This window comes from Squalius cephalus (assembly GCF_949319135.1).
Source record: "Squalius cephalus genome assembly, chromosome: 3".
Taxonomy (NCBI): domain Eukaryota; kingdom Metazoa; phylum Chordata; class Actinopteri; order Cypriniformes; family Leuciscidae; genus Squalius; species Squalius cephalus.
The window spans coordinates 53,213,146-53,238,914 of record NC_137124.1 but is presented as its reverse complement, the minus strand read 5'-3'; the positions used below and the strand labels follow the sequence as shown (position 1 = coordinate 53,238,914).

Here is a 25,769-nt window from a genome sequence, read left to right as displayed (position 1 = left end):
GAAAGTCTTATGGGTTTGGAACGTAATTAATGACAGAATTTTTCTTTCCCTTTAAATGAATCCTGCTTTTTCTTGTCGGTGAATCTCCTATCTGCGGCCTAAAACAACTGAGTGCATGAAATCTCCCAAATTAATATTGAATTCATGTTGATTTCTTGTCTTGTAAATCAGATTTATGTCACTACTGCAGTGACATTTATCACCCAATGTGTCTTAAATGCAAATGTCTTGATGCTCTTCCTGATTGAGGATTACTTTAGTTCTTACCTGGGAAGGTTTGGTTCGGGTATGGATTGCATTTCTTTGTTGCTCAAGTTCTCCACCACAGGAGAGTCCAGATTGGCTGAGCTGTTGCTGAGACGATCACTGCTTTCGTATCCAGATTCAGTGCGCTGGATTTTCCAGTTATCGGTCCGAATGTTGAGGTTGTTGACGCTTGTTTTAACCCTGTCCGGCTCTGGAAGTCCTCGACCCTCTGATTCCAGCGAGCTCCTGCTTCCCATGTCCTGCTTCTGCTCGTCCTCAAAAATTGTCATTAAACTCTTGGGTTTGCGTTCTTCACGTCGGCCCCATGGCAACTCTTCGCTCTCCTGGTTAAAGGTCTGTCTGCGAGAGTTGTGGGAGTTTTGATTATTATCAGTGTTTAGTACGCTGTCGACATTAAGTGCCTCTCGCATCGGCCTCCACGCACGATTGGCTCGGCTGCGAGAGCCCTGACTGCTGTCCGTCTCGTAGCCGTTGCCCACATCTAACCTTCGAGGACGATGCTCTGCGGGGGGAAGAAGCGGGACGCGAGGCTGAGGCTGAGAGCGTGGTTCGTGGTTGTAGTGAGCGGTCTTAACAGGCCAGTGCTCCGCTTTCGTCGGACCTCTGCCTTGGCTCCTGTACAGTTGTGACTCCAGATTCTTGAAGCCATTCACAGGAGGCGATAGTGAGCGTGCGTAAGGCTTCTCAGGCGCTGAGTCTGGGGATGAGATGCAGAGTTACAAACTGCTTGATTCTCTGGAAATGTACCCTACTAATTTAACCCAACTGGCACTGAAGATACTCAAGGTTGAAGATACTCAAGGTTGTCTTCAGTGGGGTCTAATATTTATTGTATAATACACAGTGAATAGAGTTATCAGATGTGTCATGACATCTAACCATTTATTTATTTGGATCCATTAACTATTAGCAGTTCATACATACAACGACTTGATTACAATGTAAAATTATTCTTATTATTTTTTTTTTATTAAAATGGTTTTACCCCTGTGAGGGTGATACAATATCACATTGAAGAAAAAAAACATTTTTTTTTCTTTTATTACGTTTTGAATTTTTTTATTTAAAAAAAAAAAAATCTATTTCATAGCTTAAGTCATGCAGTGTATCCAACAAACCAATCCAAAAAACGTAATATTTGTGAATTAATTCATATTTGAATTTTTTTTTAAATATTTTGTTTTATATTATAAACTTTATTTGAAATACATTTATTTTAAAACCGAAACATATGCACTTAAGTTCAACTGTTCAGCACTTAAGAGTTGTCAATCTTTCATGACCAAACTGTATATAAACTGTACTTGGCTTTCCAAACCAGACTAATAAGTGCATATTGCAACTGTGTGAATGTAGTCCTGGTTCACTCACAAATTTAGCTGCGTAATTAAATTGTTCATTTACATTACAGAAACAATTCACAGATGCTGCTTCCAGCCTACAGGCCAGACTCATCCATCTCCAACATATGCGAGGTTGCACTAATAGCCTGGATGACCTTTTTTCTTGTGAAGGTGGAAGAGTGACTCTCTTTGGGCAGAACAGTGCTGATATTGGCACTGTTAAATAGGCTGGCATAGAAATTTCACGGCAGTGCAAATCCATACTGCTATAGACCCATTCCACCTAGTGCCAAGTACCTATGAGCTTTAAAAAACAGCATTGTCTCATTAGATATTAATGTAACTTTGACTCGCGGTCGTCACACACACTGAAAATGCTAATTATATGGCATAATGAATTCTCAAACAGCCTACACGGCTATCTTTCTAAAAGATGAAGGCAGTCTGGTCAGAGATCTACACGCTGAAGGCTAAAAAGCCATTAGTAAGCCATATACATACTTAAAAAGGGTAAAGCAAAGTCAAGCAGCTTGGCTTGCAAACCACTTTTACTGCTTATGAGCAATAAAAGGAGATGGTAATGTTGGTCACATGACACTTGCACAATATGGTGAGCCAGTTTCACTGCACATGAGGAAATGACTTTGTGATCCCCATAAGCTCATGTCTATATGGCCCAGCTATGTGCACTGTCCAATGTGCCATGCTGTAAGTGTGCTTAATTGTATTGAATGTGCAAATGTAGTGTACCTAAAATCTTAAAAATAAATTTGGCTACACTTTATTTTAAGGCGTCCTTGTTACAATGTAACTATACATTTATGTACAGAGTAATAATAAACCTGTATTTATATAATTAGAGTTAGGATAATGGATTGGTTTAGGATTCGTTGCATGTAATTATGCATATTTTACTGTTTTTACTACAGTAAGCACATGTAACAAAGACACTAAAATAAAGTGTTAATGTATATCATATAAACTGCTTACAGAAAATATAACATTAATGAGGCCACTTAATTGTACTTAATGAGAGCAAACTTTCATGACTTCAAATTAATCTATTTTTGTTCCAATTAAATTAAATTTGTCAAATTAAAAGTTTTACTTTAAAATCATTGTTTTAATACTCTTTTGTCGTATTTTAAAGTACACTCATTTTGATGTGCTGACTAACATACTAAAACACATATAAAGTACTTGATTATAATTTTAACTGTAGTGTGTTATTTGATATTACATTTAAAAGTTAATGCATTTGAAATGAACTGATTGCAACCTGATCAGAGGTCACTCTTCCGCAGGAACTCGACTCAGTTACCGGAAGCCAGTGATTATAGTTTATACATTTATAAATATGAATATTTTTCTTACAGAAACGCATTGCTTCACTTCAGAAGGCCTTTATTAACCCCTGGAGCCGTATGGATTATTTTTATGATGGATGGATGAGCTTTTTTTGGGCTTCAAAATCTCAGGTACTATTCACTCCCATTCTAAAACTTGGAAGCTTTTTTATATATATATAACTTAATATATAAGAAAAGCATATACACCTAGGATGGCTTGATGGTAAGTAAATTATGGGATCATTTTCATTTTTGGATGAACTAACCCACTCTTTTCCATTTAATAAACACAAAATTCCTCCTTTTGTATTCCACATAAAAAAGCAAGCCATACGAGTTTGGAATGAAATGAGGGTGAGTAAATGATTTGTATTTGTGGCACACACACTCTTCAGACAAACAACTGATGTCCTTACTTTTCAGCAAGCAATCTTTTCTAAAACAGATGACTTGATCTGATGAACATGTTTCATTAGAAAGGCACCAGCAAAGCCTTTATGGCCCTTTGAGTGAGTACCTCTGACCTCATCCAGCATTAGTGTCGTTATGCAAGTGGTGCATAGTATGAAAAAAAATAAACAAATACTATGGAAGTCAATGGGGCCCATGTCTGGTTATCGACATTCTTCAAAATATCATCTTTTGTGTTCAGTAGAACAAAGAAATTCATAAAGGTTTGAAACAATTTGAGGGTGAGTACATGATGGGAGAATTTTCATTTTTAAGTGAACTATTCCTTTAATAGTAAAGCTGCCCTCTTTAACAATGCAGGTAAACTAAATGTACATTGCAAACTTTGTACGAAGCTGAAACAACCTCAACATTAACAACAACAGAGTGTAAAATTGTAGTTCATGACACATTTCTATTGACGGTTTAATTACAAATTTCCTTGATCAAACCTCTCACCTACCCTTCTTTGCCCTTCTTAAAAAAATATTATTACTAATAAGATACTAATATTATTAGTATCTTACGTGGACTTACTTTTCAAAATCAGTTATAAAACATTATAAAAATATCATCGCAATCATGCGTTTATTGTCTTTATGTTTGATCAGTCAAAACGTATCTTTCTTCATTTTATTAAACTGTAGCGATATCTAATGCATTTGACCATATAAGGAATTTCTTGGAAGGCCATAAGATTTATGGCTCTATGAATCTCACTTGTGGACTTTCTGCGTGAGGGCGCCCTCTGGCTTCCAGTATGAATGAAACAAACATTACATGAGTGTTTAGCACTCCACAATGCTCACATCGCAAGTACTTCGTAACGATTTTAACTTGAGTAGTTTTTCAGCAAAGTACTTATTTACTCTTACTTGGGAGCCATATTTTTTTTTCTAGAACTTCTACTAAATTATTTCTTAAGTAGCAATACTTTTACATAAGTAAAGTTTTCTACCTCTGGTTACGCGGACATACAATAGCTGTCAGTCATCTGGTTTATTTTACTGACTATGGCAGGAGTGATTAATTTAAAATAAAAATGAATATGAAATATAAAATAAATGCTAATAAAAACGTATCACACCATAAAACAACGAAAATACTACATTACCATCTACTGAACTCTCTGTTTAGAGGTGCATGACAATATTCAAAATATAACTGCATCACCCAGTTTGACCCATTAATAATTTGAGCTAAAAAAAAAAAAAGAAAAAGAAAAAAGCTGGGCGCAAGCTAGACTGAGGAACCGTTACAGAGATTACAATACTCAGCGTGAGGATGGAGAACACGTCAGAAGTAATCTGTGTTTTTAACACTTCTCGCTGACCCTGGGTTACATAAGGACCAGCAGAGCACTGTGAGCTAGTTTATTCCACTCCAAAGCTCTGCTAAAAGCCCAGAGTGTAACAACCACACATATGTGCTTCTCTAAGGAGGACAGAGAAGATATTTAAAGAGGACCTATAATTCTTTTTTTACATTTTCAACATTCTTTAGAGTGTAATGTTGCTGTTTGAGCATCAAAAAGGTCTGAAAAGTTACAAAGCACAAAGTCACTCCAAAAGGAGTTATTCTCTATATCAGTAAACACCTGAAAGACCTCCATTATAGTCTTGAGTTTTCTTCTGGGAACAAACACGTCACAATATTCCTCATTTAAATAATTTACATAAAAAATAAAGGGGCAAGGTCAGATTGAGTTGCATTAGTAGTGTGATGAAACTCGGTTTCCAAAGCGGTTGTCCAAAACAACACACTGGTCCAGCCGACCAATCAGAGCACATTACACTTTTCAGAAGGAGGGGCTTCATAGTGACAAGAACTAAACAGAGTGTTTCTGACAGACTGGGAAGAGAGGTGCTGCAACAATGCCTGGCGTTTTATTTAAATATTTGTACATAAAACAGTCAAAATGTAACATGCTTACCCCGGTTCCGCAGTGTTTCTGGTCTTGTCTGTGACCGGTCCGAGTCCTTCTTGATAAGGTTGATGGGAAGGCCTTCTTTCGGCAGCTCCCTTAAAATCTCTCTGATTCGACTCTTTGGATCCAAGTTCATCTTCACTGTAAGACAAACACGGATATGGTCAAATGCAGCACTTTCACTAGAGATGTAATTCTACAAATTTAAGCAATAGTTTACGATTAAAATTGACTGTTCCAGAAATATCCTGCTAAATGAGGTTTCTGCTATAGCTTGAATTCATTAGCTTTACTATAAATGATCATATATCAAGGCCTAAATCGAGCACTTTTTCTACAGGAATTCTGAAATGTTAATGCAGCCATTAAAAAAAACTGTCAAGTATGTTTTATGGGTCAGCTGTAAAATCCGTATGCAGCACCCTCAAATAAAGCATTAGAGTACACTTGAAGTTAAGGATCATTGGGATGGTGAGATAAAGTGTGGCCTCTGCACTCTTTAAATACACCCCTGAGGCTTCTGGGAAGGACAGTAGAGCCTTAACGGCAATCAATGTGTGTGTTTTTCAGTTTTTTTTTGCTGTGCTGGAGGAGAAAAGCAGTGAAGTGTTACAAGAGAGCAAAAGAGTGAGAGAGAGACAGATAACAAAAAGAGAAAGGACATTTCTTGCCCTCAAACACACGGCAGTCAGTCACATAACGGTTTCTTAGTGAGGGGTTACTAGATACAGCTGGAAAAACATCAGCGATCGCATCTTACATTCCAGAACATACTTAAAAGATACAGATCTCCTTCCGAACTTTGTGAAGTTTACTCTAACAGTGGTCCCAAGACGTACTTGAACATCTAAGCCACATTAAAAACAAAACAAAATGCTGTATATTACAAATATTGTTGCTTTTGATTCTCTTTTTCTTGTTGCTTAGGATAAAAAAAGCACCTGAAAGCATATGCTAAATACATAAATGTAAAACAAAACAAAAAACAAAGCCAAACATTGTATATAACGAATATTGATTGTTGCGTTTGTTCCTCTTTTGCAAGACGCTTAGGATAAAAGCATCTGCTAAATGCATAAATGTAAAACAAAACAAAACAAAGCTAAAAAAAAAGTCAAACAAAGCAAAAAACAAACACAAAACACTATATTATGAATATTGTTGCTTTTGTTCCTCTTTTTCCATGTTGCTTAGGATAAAAAAAGCATCTGAAAGCATCTGCTAATAAATAAATGTAAAACAAAACAAAAAACAAAGGCAAACATTGTGCATTACGAATATTGTTGCGTTTGTTCCTCTTACAAGCCACTTAGGATAAAAGCGTCTGTTAAACAAAACAGTAAAACAAAGTCAAAACAAACTAATCAAACTAAACCAAACCCAAAAAACAAAACCCAACAGACAAAACCCCCCAAAAAACAAACAAAGATAAGAAAACAAAACAAAACAACTACATGGCTCAAAAAAAGTGAAATTAGTTCTGAGAAAAACTATTTTATATTGTTTTATAATCGAATGCAGTGGCATTCATACATGTGTGATTTAGGAATAAATACTTTCTGGTGCCACTATATATTAGATTCAGACTGCCTAAAAATAGTGTCAAAACAAATGTAAACATGTCCATGAAATAAACTTATTGCAATGACTTGGCACAAACTGGCAGTGTAAGTTAATGTCACATTTTATTAAAACTTAGTTCGAATTGCATCTGAGCACCTGAATCGCTGAGGACTGTAATAAAAGACTCATTTTGCACGACTTTATAAGCTACTTCCTCAAGCCAAAGGGAATATTTTCACTGCCTAAGGACAGAAAGCCATTACAGAGTTGATCTAAGAGCTTTTAGTGGAGAGGAAACTTCAGCAATAAAAAGAGAGAAGCATCGAGCCATTATGGTTTGTAATAAGAGTGGAATGTGGGCTACTGGAGCACGAGGCGATACGTCTCCCTGCAGGACGGTCTTGTCTGTCTTTGCTCAAACATCCTGTACTTCTCTCTCTGATCCTCTGGGTATTAAAACACTTTGCGGGGGAACAGTGTTGCCTCCAACAGAGAACATTTTGACCACTGCACCGTTCATGAAAAAAGGCATGAGATTTGAGATGGCTGAAACAGGTAAATCAAGGTGATTCATGGGTATTTTGGGTCTTTTGTTTTAAGGACACAATCTTGAGTAGGGACATTTGTTCTTGCCTTTTAAAGAGGAAAACATATTTGTCCCTCTGTTGCAACTAGGGCTGCACAATTAATCAAATTAGAATAGAAATCGTGATATTATCTTATGAGGTTTTTAATGATCCTGTTAACTGTCAGAGTAGCTGGACACTTAATTTTTTTTTTTTATTGACTTATTTCCCTATCACATATTTTAGTAATCATCATAAATTAGGTACCATCCAAAAACTTAAACACTCAAAACTTGAAATTAGGCATTGCCTTACCATGGAAACGGTACTTTAAAAACCTTTTAGCAGGCTCAATTTTTGTGATATCAACTTCAAATTTGGAACACAACTTGGTTAGACATATGGCTTTGAAGTTCTAGCAAATTTAGACTTATATATAACTTATTTTGTAAAATACATGTTCTATATAAAATAAAATAAATGTTTAGTTCATCGTTTTACAGTACACTTATAAAGACTGTATTCCAAAGCAATCATCAATTACAACCATTTAAGTTCAGATCAATGCTCAAAAAGGGGGGTGGACAATTATGAATGCAGTTGCTGCATGAAAGTGAATAATAGTCCTAGCTATAAGCAGTAAGTCACTGTAAGATGCAGTGACAGCAAATATAAAATGTGAGGTGTTCATATTTCAAGTAGTTTGAAGTGTTTTGTATTGTTATTTTTCACCTGGCCCTCTGCCGCCACTGGTCTGGTTACTGCCACGACTGAACACAGATGGAGGCTGAGACTTCTGCTTCAGAGTACCATGATTTGAGAAGAAAGCAGTCAAGTTTTCTCGAGTCAACTCCAACTTCTTACCACTCAGTATAGGAGTACCTAAGCGACAACAAAATTAAACAAAAAAAACAAAATGCTTTAAGAACTACTGATAGTTCTTTTTTACTATGTTTATTTGTTAATATTATTTGTTCACAACACAAATGTGCAGTGATTGGCATCTCAGTAAAACTAAAAATTGAAAGAGGCAGAAAGGAAGGGAAGGAAGGAAGAAAACACCCACAGCTTTCAAAGGCTCTAACTTGTATTCATTATGATTTAATATTTGCACTATCATTTATGAATATTTTCAGTAAAATAAAAATACAGGCTCTAACACCTAATCAACACACGGATTTGACTAAATATCCATCATACGTTTAACAATCTAAAGAAACAATATTGCTATTTCTAAATGAATTTGTTTTGTAGTGAATCATCATTGTAAGTGGTGCAAGGTTTACATTTAGATTTACTACCAATACTAGTGGAACTAGTTAAGCATTGATTTAGGATTCAAGATTTTATTTGTCACGTACACCGTTACATACAGATTACAACTTACAACTTGCAGTGAAATGCAAACACTGAATTGCATATGCATTGGCTAATACACAGAATATAAAAATAGCAAACAACGGTCAATTGGTGCTAATCGATACTAGCATTAGACAGATTCACACTGACATTATCCTCTCTCCTAACAACAACAGATTTTTGAAGAAGAAAAAAACAAACAAAATCAAGGTAACACAAATTCTTGGGTATTTTGGGTCTTGTTTTAAGGACACAATCTTGAGTAGGGATATTTGTTCTTGCCTTTCAGAGAGGAAAAAACATTTGTCACTATGATGTAACTAGGGCTGCACAATAAATTAGAATAGAAATAGTGATATTATCGTGTGAGGTTTTTACAGATATGCGACTTGCACTTAGCCTATTAACTGTCAGTGTCCCAGTAGTGGAACAACATTATTTACTTTATTATATTTTGTGGGACCCTATATTTTGAGCAGCATTTTTTGAGACAGTCACCATCAGAAATTTGGAGCTGTCAATCGATTCAATAATTTACAGATTAATCTCATTTTTTTTAATGCAGAATGAAAGGTCAAATGCATTGTTAAATGTGTTAAAAGGAATTATTTAATTATTAACCTTATTACTGTTTGTTATATTTTAATTTAATAAAATTAGTGGTCGACCGACATATCGGCTGATATTTGACATTTTTAAAATACCGGCCGATAAGTTTTTCTGATTGGCCGAAGTGCATTTTTATGAGCGGCACTGAGAACGGCAGCGCCTGATAGCTCTCACATTCTCTGTCTTCATTAGTTTATGGTCTCTGTTTAACAGTCATATCTAATACATCATTAGACAGAACTGTTAAACAAAGAAAGTAAACGGTATGCGAAAAAGTAAAGCGTTTGCTTTTATATTATTAGTAAAAGAAAAGACAAACAATTATGCTATAATACTTTCTCAATAACTGTTCAGCAAATACGCATCTATATCCTTTAAACAAATCTCTGAATATCTAATAAACATTTAAATTTCACAAACCTTGCAGATTAAATCAAATCCAGCTGTGAGATCTTGTGAAGTGTGCATTTGTAGCCTGCATAAACGTGTCACTGTGCGTGATGGTCAGTCTGTGCGTCACGTGTGAAGTGAATGCAGAATCTCTAATTTCACACTGTGTCAGTGGTTTCATTGTGTGCTGTATGTAAAATTAGTGTTACCTTGTCTTTATTTGAAAAAAATATGATTACCAGTGCGCACGAAATTACCAGATTACAGAGTGTTACAGTGTTTACTTTCTTTTACTGTTCACTACTCATATATTTTTAAACAATTACTTTATTTGTGAAAAATACTGTAATAGGATTGCAGATTCAAGAAGATAGATAGATAGATAGATAGATAGATAGATAGATAGATAGATAGATAGATAGATAATCGGCCGACCACTAAATAAAATAACATATTTAACTAACTGTGATCTCTACTTTTTTTTTTTTTACTGGCAACAAAAAGAGTTTCAAAATATGTCAAAGCAGAATCAACTGCAGCGACCCTAAGAAAATGCTTTTTTTTTTTTTTTTTTTTACATTTTTGTGTTGAATTTACCTGAATACAATAGAACTGCATTGAAAGGTTTTCTACCTGGTGCGTCTCCATTGATTGAGCTCTTATTTTGTCCGGAACTGCTGTTGCTCCGCTGGGCCTCGTCTGTTATCACAGAACTGCCATCAGGGTTAGTGTAGAACAAAAGCAAAGGCTGGAAGTGACCTTTGATGCATTTGGTGACCACATCTTTCCACCTGGATCCCACCTTAAAAAAATAAATAAATTCAAGTTATACAGTTCTTTAGTATCGTTAGTAAAGTACATCTGTGAAACAGACAGCAATGAAAAAGTGATTATTATTAGACGTGAAGGCACGCATGCCTCAGGGAGGCTTAGGTAAGAGTACGCAGGCTGTACTACAAAGTCTCTCTAGGCAAACAGATGTAACCTTCCTTCTTAATTAACAGACAGAAGAGAAAGAAAGAAAGAGCGAGCAAGCGAGAGAGTGAAAAGCAGGAAAAGTTAGAAAGCAGGATGTGGACGCAGTGCTTCCCATTGAAGAAAAAATTATCTGAACAGTCTTAAAGCAAACCAGGCTCATTGGAAAATTTCTGCAAAATGATATTACGTTGTGTCTTGCACGTTTCACGACACTGAATTGTCCACTGAGTGGCCCATGTTCAGTTTTATCCAAAACAGATAAAGGTGAACCTGGCAACGTTTTATTACGTTGGTTGTTTTATGTATCGCGAAATTGTTGAATGAAGTCGTTATTTTTGGGGGGTTTCGCGCACAAAAAGTATTCTCATCGCTTCATAACATTAAGGTTGAACCACTGTAGTCACATGGACTATGTTAACGATGTCTTTACTACCTTTCTGGGCCTTGAAAGTTGCAATGACGTTGCAGTCTATGGAGGGATCAGAGAGCTCTCGGATTTCATCAAAAACTTAATTTGTGGTTCCAAAGATGAACTAAGGTCTTACGGGTTTGGAACGACACGAGGGTAGAGCTGAAACAACTAATCGATTTAATCGATTAAAATCGATTATTAAAATAGTTGTCAACTAATTTAGTCATCGATTAGTTGCTAAATAACTTTTATTTGCCGTAAGCGGCTCATTTCGTGCATATTTTAAATCTGCGGTGACCAAAGTGTGGCAGTAATGAGCCATCGGAGGTTTTACTCAGCCAGTACAGCAGGAGAAGTAGCGAATAGCCAATAGCTGGCCTCGTTTTATGTCACGTGCGTCCCGCACAGCGTCTCTGTCTGCAGCATTCAGCGAGATGGCGGAGACAGGTGGCAGTGGAGTAACTGTACGTTCACACCGCCGCCGACTTGAGCTTCCAAAGTTACCGGAAGTCATTCATTTTCAATAGAAGCTGGCTTCTCTCAGAAAAAATAATTAATTGCACAGTCTAACTATCATATAGTGAAAGTGTATCATTTGCATATGAACGAGCAGAGAGAGAGAGAGCGAGCGAGCCCCGGCCGCGCGCGCGCACTCACCCGAGCGCTGTCTTGCTCTCTCTCTCCCTCGCGCATATTAATCAAAATCAATTGATACGCAGATTCTGCAGTACAATGTTGTTTGCAAATGTTTAGTCGTAAAAGCTGATAACATTGCTGTTTAAAGCTTTACAAACATGTTCTGTGATCAGTTTGTCGTTTACCAGTTCATAATTCAGTCTTGCAGCCTAATTATGACTGAATGAGAGAGGTAAATGTTTAAATGTATTTGAAATGCACTTTTTTTCTAAGTATGCACTGCTCTTTTTCATACAGCAGGTTATTTGTGTGTGTCCAATTTTTTTCTGGACAACCTTCTGATGGATTTTACTTTAAATTTTATTTTAAAATGTGAATTCCATTCAGGTTTCATGCCATTGGCACTTTATTCAAAGGATTGTTTACAATTTAACAGCATAAGCTATAAAGCTGTTTCCCAGGTATAAGCTGTGTGTTTACAGGAAAAAAATAATAAAATGCCATTTTATTCTGTTTTATTCTTATTCTTCATGAAAATATGTTCTGAAAGATTCCTTAATAAGCTTTGTTCGGGATGTTAAACTACTTTAGTAGCCCTAAGGACAGCCATGGTGAAAACATTATTTGAAATCTCCTTGTGAAATCTGCTAGAGTACGTATGGGTCAGTGTTTTGATTGCAGAAGAGTTCGACAAAGGATTACTAACACATAATAAAACACAACTCCAGGTATGTTTTTGATGAGGATATGACCATGCAAAATGGTTAAAATCTCTAAAAAGTCTATGTTGAATGATAAAGACCCTTTATTAATAATTTACTTGGGAAAAAATGGGCAAAACTAAAATATAAGTACATAAACCGATTAATCGTAAAAATAATCGACCGATTAATCGATTATCAAAATAATCGTTAGTTGCAGCCCTACACGAGGGTGAGTAAGTAATGACAGAATTTTCATTTTTGGGTGAACTAACCCTTTAAACATACCCGATAGTGTTAACAAAAGCAAACGTGACACACAAAAAAACACAGTTTAGCTTGATTGTACTAGAGGTCTGCAATCCCAGAGTGTGGCCCAGGAAAAGTTCGGAATTGCTGAGTGAGGGTGTGCGAGGTAAGATACTGATGTGTGTGTGTGGGAAGCGGGAAAAAGTAATGACTTGTGGGCTCCCGCGAAATATAATTACCTAATAATAACAACTGTCACTGGTGATCTAAAGCGTTGTGTGTGGAAATTGAAAAAAAAAAAGAAAGAGAAAAGCCTATAGCACCAGAACGAAAAACTTCCTTTCTTCCTACAGGCTTTTGTCACTGGGAACAGAAGTAAACGTGAAAGTTTTGGGCAGGAGCGGGACCTTTTATCGTGACTCATGTTTCACGGGACTACTACTTGAGCGTTCCTCATCGCAAGTGCAATGTTGTACAAGGTGAGCTACGTAGCAAGTTTGCCATGTCAGAAAAGTCAAATATATGGAGCTGGTTATGTGATGTAAACATCAAAATGTATTAGTTTACAAATCATGCTCTATGGTAAAATGTCATAACATTGTTTTTGAAGTCATACATAATAAAATGTTTTGACCTCAAAACCTTTGCTGTGCGAGAAACTACGTGAAAAGTCTTTATTAATTGATAATCTGCCCCAGTAATCGTAATTTGTGTGAAAAGGAATAAAAAGTTGTTGATGTTTTATTGCCTCTAGTGTTCATTTCATCTGGAAACTGCAGTGATTTGTATGTATTAGTAAGTTTGAGTTTTGCAAACATGTAAGTAGAGGCATGTTTTTCCAATGAGCCTGTGTTGGTCAAAATGCAAAGCAAAAAAGGAGCAGGGAAGATAATAAAGGAGATTAATTAAGATATGCTTAAAAAAAAACTAATCAACAAAACAGCTGTAATTAAGTTAAGACATGTGAAAAAAAATATGATAAGTTCTCTCTATACTGTAAGTTAGCAAACAAACATCTACTGTAATGCACATACTGTGTGTGTGTGTGCGCGTGTGTGTGTGAGGGTGATCCATCTTGGCGGCAGCGACGGGCACCACTAGCCCAGTGAGAGCTGAAGTGCACACGCAAGCAGAAGTCGCACACTACTGACAGATTGATGAAGAGATACGGGCCATGCACCACTACACTGGATCTCGACTTTTTTCACTCTTGCTGGCTGCCCATCCCAATCTTTTATCTGGTGGTAATTAGTGACCGTTTAGGCTGTTAACTTAATAGTGACTGTTTAGGCAGGTAATAATGAGTGTTTACATAAATCAAAGTTAAAAATTTAACTACTACTTCAAAATAATCTTTAAACGAACAAATAGAATGACAATAACACGTTGACCTCAAAATCAAAAGACAAATATATTTTGCACAAAGAAAAAGGCTGTAAATTAAAGATTTGGTGAAGAAACATACACAGGAAAAATAAAACAGATTATTGGAGTAAGTTTAACAGGGAAATACTAAAAAAAAAAAAAAATCACATTTACAACAATGAGTTACTTGTGGTTTCTTTGTAATTAATAGTGAAATTTATTTGCAATTTTTGAGTGAAACCAGTTTCAAATTAAATCCACCAAATTATTTTTCAGTGAACTATAAACTCTTTGAGTGAGTGTGAAAAAGGAGGAAACAGTTGCAGTGTCAAGTTACAGGAAGTAAAACGGATATAGCGACCATGTGACCAGTGAAAATGGTATAAATGTTTAGATATTTAAATGTGTGGACGGAGGGAATGTTTGTTTAATAACGCACATCACCAGTGCCAGGACTGCTGGGTAGTTGCTAGAATTATGAATAGCAAATGTGTAAATGTATAGAGAAAAGGACTCAATCCATAACAGGTAAGTATATTCTTACCTCTTTAACATTGGCATCATCAAAGAAAACCCATTTGGATGATTTGGTGTGGTAGGCAAAGGCACAATAATGTCTGCTGGAGTAACAGATCATTCCCACCAATAGCAGCTCACTCTTCTTTGCACGTTCGTCTGTGACACGATAAAAGAGCTGCAAACACAAATGCATTTATTAGACAATCATAACACAACCCAAAAATCATTAACGCTTCACAATAAGTTCCCTTAGTTAATGTTGCATTAACTTAATTAATACAATTTATTAACCATGTCATCATTTGTTCACCCTCATGTCTTAAAGTAGCACAATTCCTCATACTTCCAGGCTGTTTTGGAGCTCGACAGTCCATAGTCAACATTTACTTTTAATTGTGCGCACATGAGCAGCATAAACATCCAATTAAACATCCAAAAAAACAAAGAAAAATCACAAGTCTAGAACGACACGAGTAAACGATGACACATTCATAGTTTCTGGGTGCATGTTTACAGCAGTTTCATGTACTAGACTGCAGTCTTCTGAGAAAAACCAAAGAGTCTTCAGAATTAGAAGGCAGGAGTAGGTGACAAAACGCAAAAGTATGTATTTGCTGAAACAAGTTTAAATAAAGCAGCTATTGCACAACCAACACTTGTTCCTCCACCCCTGATTCCTGAATAGCTGGTTTTCTTTGGAGGCTCGTGAAACAATGGATTGCAGGCAGGCGGGGAGACATTTTCCTCTGAAGTCTCCAACATCACATGGAGAACTAGGGAATGAATTAAAGCCTTTGTACTTGTCCAGGGGGTTTCGGCTGAGACTAATCCAACTGGAGGATGGTAACGTGGAAGTGGGTGAAAAGTAGAATGAAAGCTATTTAGCATTTGTGACAATTTGGTGTAAAAGAACTGATTCTTCCAATCTAGATCTTCGATGCCAAACCAAATTCACTATGCTTGTTTGTACAGCTCTATAAGGAGACATGTAAGGTCACCTACAGATGCATTTTAACATATAAAATGCATACAGCTGCACAAACAGAACGGCCATCTGGTGGAAAACAATTCTCAAATATGACTTTATACTCCCACATATGAGGCTGGTAATGAAGGCCGTCTACACACTCGGACGCCAGATGACCTTCCACTGTAGTGGCTTTCTGGTCATCAAGCGTGGGCTATGCAGTCACTGATGCAGTTACACAACCTCAGTCTTATGAAGAGGATAAACTCCTACTTTGTTTCATACATATGTTCCAAGGCACTAACCATAAATCGGCCTCGATGACACCAGTACCAGATGTGCTATAAAAATAAATAACTGAAAAAGAGTAACCGTGGTGAGGTCAGAAGCTTTTTATAGCCATTTAATCTGGATGGAGGCTTCCTATGAATTCTATATTTTATATAAGAGCCAGGAATAAGATGTTTCTTACTGGATTTCCACACTACAGTCTTCAATGACATATAAACGAGTAAGCTAAAAGTTGATTAGCAGATTGTCATCTATTTCCTAAGCGTGAAATATAGAAAATACTCTTCTTACCAACGATCATATTTTTAGTACCATTGCAATGTGTTTTCAGACATGCATCATGGTAATTCCATGGGTTTGATTGGATTTTTTTAATGCACATATAAAGAGATTGTTCAACAACAACAAAAATTCAAACCTGTATGACATAAACCGTTTTGGTTACCATTGACTTCTATTGCATTGTAGAATGTTTTCCACAATAGAAAGAAAGTCTTACAGGTTTAGCATGACACAAGGGTAAATAAATGACAGAATTTTCTATCTCTTTAAAAACCATCAATGTAAATCAATGTTATTTGAATATGGTATTAACCAGTATTGTAGTATATACCATGGCACACCAGCCACCATAATTATTAGCAAGTAAAACTGAAGACTTTATTTCATCCTCAACACATTCAAATTTATACCAAATTGACATTTGAAAGTACCTTGTAAAGTATAATCAAATGTGACCAATCTGGAAGTACATTAAAAATCAATTTTTCCTTCAAATCTTTTATTCTGTGTCACTAAGACGTTCTACAAAGCATTGTTTCATGATCCCCTGGTGCACTGTAGTGCTTTTGTAGTTGGATTCTTTAGGACGGGGTCAAGCACCTTTCTGAAATGAACCAGGTGAAGCAGAGTGTTTGAGAAAGTTTGCTAGACAGCATTCTTACCCCTGAGAGGTTGAGGTGTGGTCCGAGAGATCGGAGGACGTCTTCAGTGAGGTCTGAATGTTCTGAGTCCCACACAAATCCAATGGTCACGATTTCTGGAGAGTTCATCAGCACGCGCCGGATCTTGATTCTCTGACCACAGTTACTCTAGTGAAGGGACAGTGATAAAACATAATTATTTATTTATTTGTTTTTTAACTGTTTTTGTGTGTGCATCTTTAAATGCAAATGAGCTGCTGCTCCCCGTCCCCTTTTCCAGAAGAGGGTGGAGCCTTTACAGCTTGTGCCTTGGATACTCTGCCAACAATCTCTATCATGGTTACGCTAACATGACACTGCAGTTCTTTGTCATCACGAAAGTTTATAAGTTGCATGCAATTTAAAGCCATATCAGTTTAAACTTCTGATATGTGGTTTTCTGAGCACCCACACGCCACGTGACCACTAAACCAAGCTTAAACTGTCAAATACACACAAAGTTCACATAAACACAGTCGGTTATGTCTGTGAACGTAAACAGCTGGGAAAGAAAGTCGCATGTACATATTAGATATGTATGTGTTTTAAAGTGGCAGCCTAATATACAGTACCTGGTTCTCTCTGTGGTGTTAATGTAAATCAAACAACAATGTGAAACAAACAAGATAAAGATAGCGGACTGTGTACAGCTTACTCAGGGGAGGAGCTAAGCTAATTGGGCCTGTTCCACTGTGACATCCCAATGGATGCATTCCTGAACGGCTCATTTGAAAAACCGTTTCTGATTTACGTGGAAAATAGCAAACAGAGTGGATGTATTTTTACCATAACAGGGTGGTTGTATACACACTGCGGACACATAATTATGTTCAAAAACAATGTAAAAGTGAATTTGCTTTATAGGTCCCCTTTAAATGCGTCTATGTAGTTTTTATTATTTTATTTCAATTATTTTAGCATTTCAGCTAAACTAAATGCCTTGGCAACTACCTTGAAATAAGTGTTATGTTTAAAAAATATATATTTTTATTGCAGTTAATGTTCATTTTAATTCATGATTTTATGATTTATGATTTTTTTTTTAGGTTTTAGATTTAGTTAACTATAATAACCATGTTTTTACCAAACATTTCATTACTTTAATGAGATGCATGCTTCTGACAGTGACTAGTACGATGTGACTTCCTACTTCGCCTGTTTAAAAATGCAGAATGTGTTGATATGCGAGAGGAACGTTCCGGTCTCGTGTTTCATCTTGCCGTCACATAGAGGTGTTACACTTGCAGAATATCAGATAAGAAGGGTATGTGTGTTTGTCCTTGTGTGTGCTTAATGACACCACATCACATCACATCACATCACAGAAAGAGCCATCATATTAGTGCATGATGGTGTCCTCTAAGGGCTAAAAGCTCTAGTAAATTCTACATTATTAATCAACATTACCAGACACCTACCGGACAGTTACGCATATCTCCAACTGTGCTGGCGGCTTTTAGCAACTCCCCAAACATATCTGGGCGCATCCTTTCGTCTCTCATCTCTGAGGCTTGTTGGCTGGAGTGCAGAGAAAGAGGAAGAGAGAGAAACCGAGATAAAAAAAGGAATTTGATAACAAAAATCACATAGTTTCAGGTATTTTGATCTTTTTAGGTCAATATACCAACAAAAACACATCTCAGGTTTCTGGCAACTAAGATGGCTGGAGAGGGTCTCACTTACCAGAGGGCTGTTGTGGACACATAGTGTACGAGTTCAGTGAAGGGTAGCGGGTCGGACGATGCACCACAGCTCCTACACACTGACTGCGGGGGGAATCACACACACACAGTGATGCATGCTAATATATGATGTTAAGCCTTAATTACACTACTTTATATGATGTAAGAGATGTCTCAACCCACATAAACTGTGTACAACCTGAGGGTGCAACCAATTTAAAAATTCCTTATATGGGAAAAACAACAATGAACACTTTTTTGTGTCCAAACAGCAAATCACACATTGCTTTACAGGGTAGTCTCTCGTGTACACAAAATGTACTGCGGCTTAACCATGGTTTTATGTATTATGCAATGAGTCTCTTACAGTAAAAACAGTAATATTGTGAAATATTATTACAATTAAAACAAGGTTCAAAACAGTTGTGCTGCTTAAGTTTATTGTGGAAACTGTTTTTTTGTAATTCTTTGACGACTAGAAAGTTCTAAAGAACAGCATTTATTTGCAATAGAAATCTTTTTTAAACTATGTAAAAGTCTTTACTGTCTCTTTTGATCAATTTGATGCATCCTTGCTGAATAAAACCTGAATAAAAATGTAATGACCAAGCGTTTAATCTGTAATTTATGTGACACACTATATACACACACGTGTACCATGTTATTAACGTCTAATACAATCACAATACTTTTACAAGGGCTGTGTGTGTTCCCATGCCTCAGAGAAGGAGAGGGAATGGATCCTGAATTAGTATTCCCTATGACTATTCCGCCCACTGTACCCGACTGATTGAAAACCACCGTCGCAGGATAGCGATCAATTCTCTATTACTCACAGGAGGCGCGTCTGCATGCACGTGTGTGAAGGAGTATTAAAGCATTACAATACCTGTTCGTAAAGTGCCATAGCAAACTTCTGATGAGTGATACAAGATTTAGATGTGCAGGCGTCGATATCATCATCTGGCGCGATGTGCAGGTGAATCCTTTGTAGAATGTTCTCCTATGAAAAATACAAAAGCCTACAGTTTGTGTGTGTCATGAGGCATTTTACACAAAAGTATATAAAAACAATAATAATAATACATATTCTCGCACACACACAGTAATTATGTTACAAGAAATTATTGTTTTCATGTCAATGAATCTGTATTACCAGATATATACACAATGGATTTGATTGGGCTGGTACAATGATGCCTTGGCATGAAGTGAATGCACTATAAGCTTTAGTAATTTTCCCCAAGCCTATTATCTGCTTAAATACACCCTTTCAAACCTGAGAACCGTGGGTACATTTAGCAACACCAATAGCGCTGTTGACACCAATTTGCCTTTTGAAAGGAGGCAAGATTAATTTTCCCCAGTAAAGATTAGCTTGTTTTAAAAAAGTCCTAGTTCAGTATAAAAAGGCAACCCGGACAAACAGACAAAAGCATTGTCGGGATAGCCTCTCTAGCCAAGCGCTGATAGAGAACCTGCATTGACTGTGAGAGCAGTGTGAACGCATCTGTGCACTCCAGGCTTGCTTTGATAGAGATCATTCATTGATTGTGTTGTTTAGGGGAGCTCTGTAAATGGAGCTTTACTGAGGTAATGACTGACTCTCCACAGTCCTGCTGCGCTAAACAGAAATTGATTACAGGTCCCAGTTCTAAGCAGGTTTACTGCAATTAGGTGGCCCTAAGAGAAATCCTGCACATACCAAAGGGGTAAACATGCTTACTTCAGCTTTCCAGAGAGAGAGAGAGAGAGAGAGAGAGAGAGAGAGAGAGAGAGAAAGAGAGAAAGAGAGAAAGAGAGAAAGAGAGAAAGAGAGAGGGGAGAGGAGAGAAGAGAGAGAGAGAGAGAGAGAGAGAGAGAGAGAGAGAGAGAGAGAGAGAGGGGAGAGGAGAGAGGAGAGAGAGAGAGAGAGAGAGAGAGAGAGAGAGAGAGAGGAGAGGAGAGAGAGAGAGAGGAGAGGAGAGAGAGAGAGAGAGAGAGAGAGAGAGGGGAGAGGAGAGGAGAGAGAGAGAGAGAGAGAGAGAGAGAGAGAGAGAGAGAGAGAGAGAGGGAGAGAGAGAGAGAGAGAGAGAGAGAGACATTAGGACAAGGGTGCATGAACTGTGCTGTGGATACTGTACATAATAGCATCTGAGCTTCATTTGGAATTTTTTATAAACGTTTTATAAAAATGACTACATTAAATGAAGCACTTGGGTTGGATATTATCCACAAATGTGACAAATTGAATAAAAATTTGAGAGGTCACGTTGCCAAAGACAACCAAGAACCTGCACAAAATCAAAAAAAAATTGGATAATATGATAAATACGTTTATAAAGTCTAATTATATATTTATCTAGAAAATAATAATAATAATAATAATAATAATAATATTTAAGGGATTAAGGAATTATAATAATACATTACATAGTATGAATTCCTGGGCTATATCAAAATGTCTGATATGTTGCATTGATCGTAATGCACTTTTCGTTTGTTCATTAAGTTTCCCAAAAAAAAAACATATACATACATACACTTTTAAATCACAAATGTTATCCTAATATATATTTTTAATACTATTATAGTATTTATTTTATTTTTATATTTTCAGGTTTCATTGTAATTTAAGTTTTAGTAATTTTTTTTTTTTTTTTTTAATTTTTATTCGTTTTTTATATTTCTATTACGCTTTAATTTATTTCAGTTTTAGTAATTTAATAGTTTTCATCTAATGTTAATATTTTATTGTATTTCAATTAACAAAAACATTTTAATATTTTTTGGTTTAGTTAATAACGATAACGATAAACGATTTCAATTTATTAATTCTGAGAGATATCCACATCTGTAGTGGTCATCATGCATCAGTGGGTTAAAACAAAGCTACAAAAAGTATATAGTATATACTATATATATATATAGTATATATATATACTATAGGAACGAGGAACTTGCATATCATGGCAAGTTCCTCGTTCTGACTCACAAAATCACACACAAAGACACTTACGAAGCACTCAGCAGCATCATCCATGAAGCCTAACTGAAAGCGCTGCTCATCCTTAAAGGTTTCGGCTAGGGCATTACGCAGGTTGTCTGAGGGTAGCGCTCGCTCTCGGCTGTGCTGGAACTGACAGAATATTCCCTGCAAAACAAACATGAAGTGCTTTTTAACACTAACACAAAAACTTTTCATTAAATAAAGTATTAAATGCTGGTTTGTGATTAGTTTGGCCATGAGAATACCTTCAAAGCGCAAAAGATGCAGGAGTCCCCCAAGCAGTAGTGGTTTGGAAGCTGACGAAGACTCCGTCGGAAGATATCGAGGTGCCAAAGCACCTGGAGTGCATGGAAATAACAGGAAATTCAGATTTAGAAATACCTCACCTCAATGTATGACAAACATTTACTACATCTCTGCTCCAAGCTGAAATGAGCTGCCTCACAGTCTACTCTCTACATAGGCAGCTCCTTTCTAAGGGTGTGTTCACACTTCAGTTCTCTTGGTCCGGAACAAAAAAATTATACATTTAGTCCTGGTTTGCTTAGCATTCACACCGTTATTTTTTAAAAACTAAATCTAAATTTGCCATTTAATTTGCCATAATTTGCTGCCTCAAAATCCTATCTAGGTAGGGATCTCCTCTAAATGGTGTGCTTCTCCTCCAATGTATCTTTCTAAACTACTCATTCTTCTGATTTTGCATGACGCTTCAAAGTGACAATCTTAAAGTCAACATCCGATGGCCATGCATTATTTATTTTTTTGCCTTTTCTGATTGGGAGTCATTTTGTTCTTAAAACTCTGAGAAATATGAGTCATTGTCCTTGCTTGGTGGAACAGCTTAAGGGAGATTAGGCTATGACAGAGGATGAGGGGGGTGAGAGATGTTCATCTGTGTGTGTGTGTGTGTGTGTGTGTGTGTGTGTTTGGACTGGCAGTGTAAGGTTACTCTTCACTCTTGTCTCCTTCCCTTAGGCCCCAGACAACTTAGTCTGAGTATGACCTCTTCACTCCATGGTGATGAGTACAGGAACAAGATAACAGAGAGAGGAAAAGATACACTCAATCATAATGTCCATGATCCTATCCAAGAGGGAAAACTGGCTTGCAGTAACTAACAGACTAGGAGCATGACAAACACTGTTGTGAGCAAGATTTGGGGGTTGATGGGTGGAGTTGGGATGTCGTAAATACTCTGAGGAGGCGATGACAGGTTGCTGTGGTCAGAACTCAATGTGAGTCATAAGCTAGTTAGAATGTTTACGGGGGTGGGTGATATTTTTAAGTTACTCTTGTAAGTCCAGTCGATCTGACTTTTATATGTAGATGATATACTAGGTAGCAGTATTTCGTTTGTTCAAAGTTGAAGCCATTAGACAGTGAATGTTAATAAAGCCATGTTAAATGTCATTATGTTCATGATTAAATAATATGGTAAAACGATTACCATCACCATATTCATCTACCTCAAAGTACCATTGGTAAGAATATCTGTGTGGAACTGTGAATATATATACAGTTCAAAAGTTTGGGGTCACTAAGTTCATTTAAAGAAATTAATACTTTTATTGAGCAAGGATGCATTAATTTGATCAAAACCTACAACAAAGACATTTAGTTTGTTACAAACGATATATATTTCACACATGCTGTGTAAAAAATGTATCATGGTTTCCACAAACTTAAGAAGCACAAAATGTATAATAATTATAAGAATGAGAATGATTTCTGAAGAATCATGTGACACTGAAAACTGGAGTAATGATGCTGAAAATTCAGCTTTTCATCACAAAACAGTTATTTTAAGTTGTAATAAAATTTCACAATATTACATTTTTTACTGTATTTTTGGTCAAATAAATGCAGGCTTGGTTGAGCGTAAGACTTCAATCAAAAACATTTAAAAATCTTAATGATTCCAAACCTTTAATGGTAATGTGTATCAATTGATAGATAGATGGATAGAGAGATAAATGGATGAATAGAATGAAAAAAGTTCCCTCGGGCAAACACGAACCTGCACTGCACTGTTGAGGAAGCAGCTGTTCTGTCCCGGCTCATTTAGTAGTCCCTTGGTGGGGGCCAAGGACATCATAGATCCCGGCTGGTAAGACTTGGAAAGATTGCCTCCTGGTCTCTTGAAGAACTTGACCCATGCCATTGGATTTGGGGTATTTGCCTTCCTGCTGATGAACAGTTACTTGTTAAAGAAGGTTTGAATTGTGATTTCACAAACAAAAGATGGAACTGCTGGAAAAAGGTTGTTATGACTATTTAACTTGAGGCTTTTAAGGTCTGCTTCCCAGTCAATCATTGAGTAAAAGCCTTTATTTTTGCTACTGACCTGTATGTAAGAGGTCTCTTGATGTGTGTGTCCTAGACAGGATGGTTTGATCATTCCCTGAATTGAGTTGGGGAATTTGGCGAGTTGTTGGCGGATACTGTGGCCATAAGGCCTCTAGTGACTCGCAGCATAGTTATAAAGCACACATGAGGTGTCAGCTGGAATCAGTCAACCTTTAAAGGGTCATCCATGTTTCTGACGCTACTCTTGAAGGACATCAGCCTTAGGATGAGCAGGACTCACTCTGTGGAGAGAAGCAAATGCATGAATTCTGGAAGCAATGAACATGCTTGCTTGAATAACTCGCTCGCAATTTAATCTACACTTTGAATCTGAGCCCGACTAATCACATACATTGATTCCTGCAAATTGAGACGCTAACAACAACACAGAAATGCTTGTCATTATAAACACCTCCTTATAAATCATTAACGGGAGGAGTGGCTATTCATTCAAAACTGTGCAAAAGTCAGTAGGTCAGCTCATCCAACTGGCACTGCTGAGCTAAATAACACTATTGTGTAACTTTTTTATGACTTTGCACCAACTTGTTTCTACAGAATGCAAGGTGCAAGCAAACTGACATCACGGTCTTGGCAAGTGCACAGAAAAGCAATAAAAGACTGAAAATATACAATGGCAGCTTCTTTGTTGCTTACGATCGAAAATCAGTATATTGTGCGGTTAAAACTAATTCAGTCAGTGGCAATGGCCTTAATATCTTTTATATTAGGATGAGTCAATCATGACGTGATAACATTGCATTAAAGCAAAACTGTGGTAAGTCAAGTCATTTTTGTATATAGTGCTTTATACAATTTCAAAGCAGCTTTACAGTAAAATGCAGAATCATAACAGTGTTCATACTGCAAAATGAAACATTTTAAACTTAAATTTTAGCAGTAAAGCAGCTCTACAGAAGGTAATGGTGCTGTTATTCATCTCAAGTCAGTTCAATAAATGTTTAAAGTGAATCAATTATGAAAGGAGTTCAGCTCAGCTATAAGCATCTCTACAAAGGACAATACTGTCATTATTCACTTTGAGTCAGTTCAATGTTGGTTCAGTTCAGTTCAATAACAGTGTCGATCTTGCGAAGTTGATCAATTATGAAACAATTTAAATTCAGCTTTGAAGCAGAGAAGACAATAGTGTCATTGCTCAGCTAAATTTAGTGCAATGTTGATTCAATTCATTGATTCAATCAATTGGTTAAAGGTTGTATCAGCTATTTCAGGCCCAAACATAAATGATCACATTCATCTAATCGTCAAAAAAATACTCAAAACCAAAATAAAAAGTGTTCCAACCAATCACCGACAGGGGTGGGTGTTGTGAGGTTTTCGCGTGCAGCCGTCATAGGCAGCCGTGCACGAGTGCAAAACCTCACAACACCCACCCCTGTCGGTGATTGGTTGGAACACTATTTATTTTGGTTTTGAGTGTTGGTGAAACCAACTGTTTTTGTGTGCAGATCTCAGAGCCTAGGCTGCCTACAGAGACGTGTTTTTTTGACGGCTTGCTTATGGGGCGGGCAGCTAGCGGATCGTTAGGAAAGATTAGATGAATGTGATCATTTATGTTTGGGCCTGAAATCGCTGATACAACCTTTAACTTTACAGCATTGACAAAAGCAGCTCTACAGAAGACAAGTGTCCTTATCCAGCTCAAGTTTCAATCTCATCTGGTAGTGTCAGTGCGGTCCGATAATATTTCAGAATATTACTGAAAAAATGTATCATATTTTAATATCACTGTTGTCTAAACAATATCCTTCTTGTGTAGTTAGTTTTGTTCATCATGCATCTTTATTGCAGCCAAATAAAGCAGGTCAAAGCTTCCCGATAA

At 36.8% G+C, this 25,769-nt stretch overlaps 1 protein-coding gene across 8 annotated transcripts in view; it reads right to left on the bottom strand.

Annotated features, from left to right (window-relative positions):
- usp53a (ubiquitin specific peptidase 53a) overlaps positions 1 to 25,769 on the bottom strand; it is a 53,022-nt gene that overhangs the window by 14,801 nt on the left and 12,452 nt on the right. For 6 of the 8 annotated variants that reach the window (XM_079865455.1, XM_079865453.1, XM_079865456.1 and 3 more), the window contains 13 exons: positions 23,922 to 24,165; positions 23,595 to 23,763; positions 21,820 to 21,912; positions 21,584 to 21,718; positions 19,475 to 19,588; positions 18,587 to 18,669; positions 18,322 to 18,421; positions 16,886 to 17,032; positions 14,709 to 14,858; positions 10,457 to 10,625; positions 8,198 to 8,347; positions 5,343 to 5,477; positions 268 to 964 (listed from right to left, as the gene is read on the bottom strand). In XM_079865455.1, coding sequence (XP_079721581.1) covers positions 268 to 964; positions 5,343 to 5,477; positions 8,198 to 8,347; positions 10,457 to 10,625; positions 14,709 to 14,858; positions 16,886 to 17,032; positions 18,322 to 18,421; positions 18,587 to 18,669; positions 19,475 to 19,588; positions 21,584 to 21,718; positions 21,820 to 21,912; positions 23,595 to 23,738 — 2,117 coding nt within the window. In that variant the 5' untranslated portion in view covers positions 23,739 to 23,763; positions 23,922 to 24,165. The remainder of the gene's footprint in view (positions 1 to 267; positions 965 to 5,342; positions 5,478 to 8,197; positions 8,348 to 10,456; positions 10,626 to 14,708; positions 14,859 to 16,885; positions 17,033 to 18,321; positions 18,422 to 18,586; positions 18,670 to 19,474; positions 19,589 to 21,583; positions 21,719 to 21,819; positions 21,913 to 23,594; positions 23,764 to 23,921; positions 24,166 to 25,769) is intronic. The other 2 variants (XM_079865454.1, XM_079865460.1) reach the window with 1 other exon arrangement.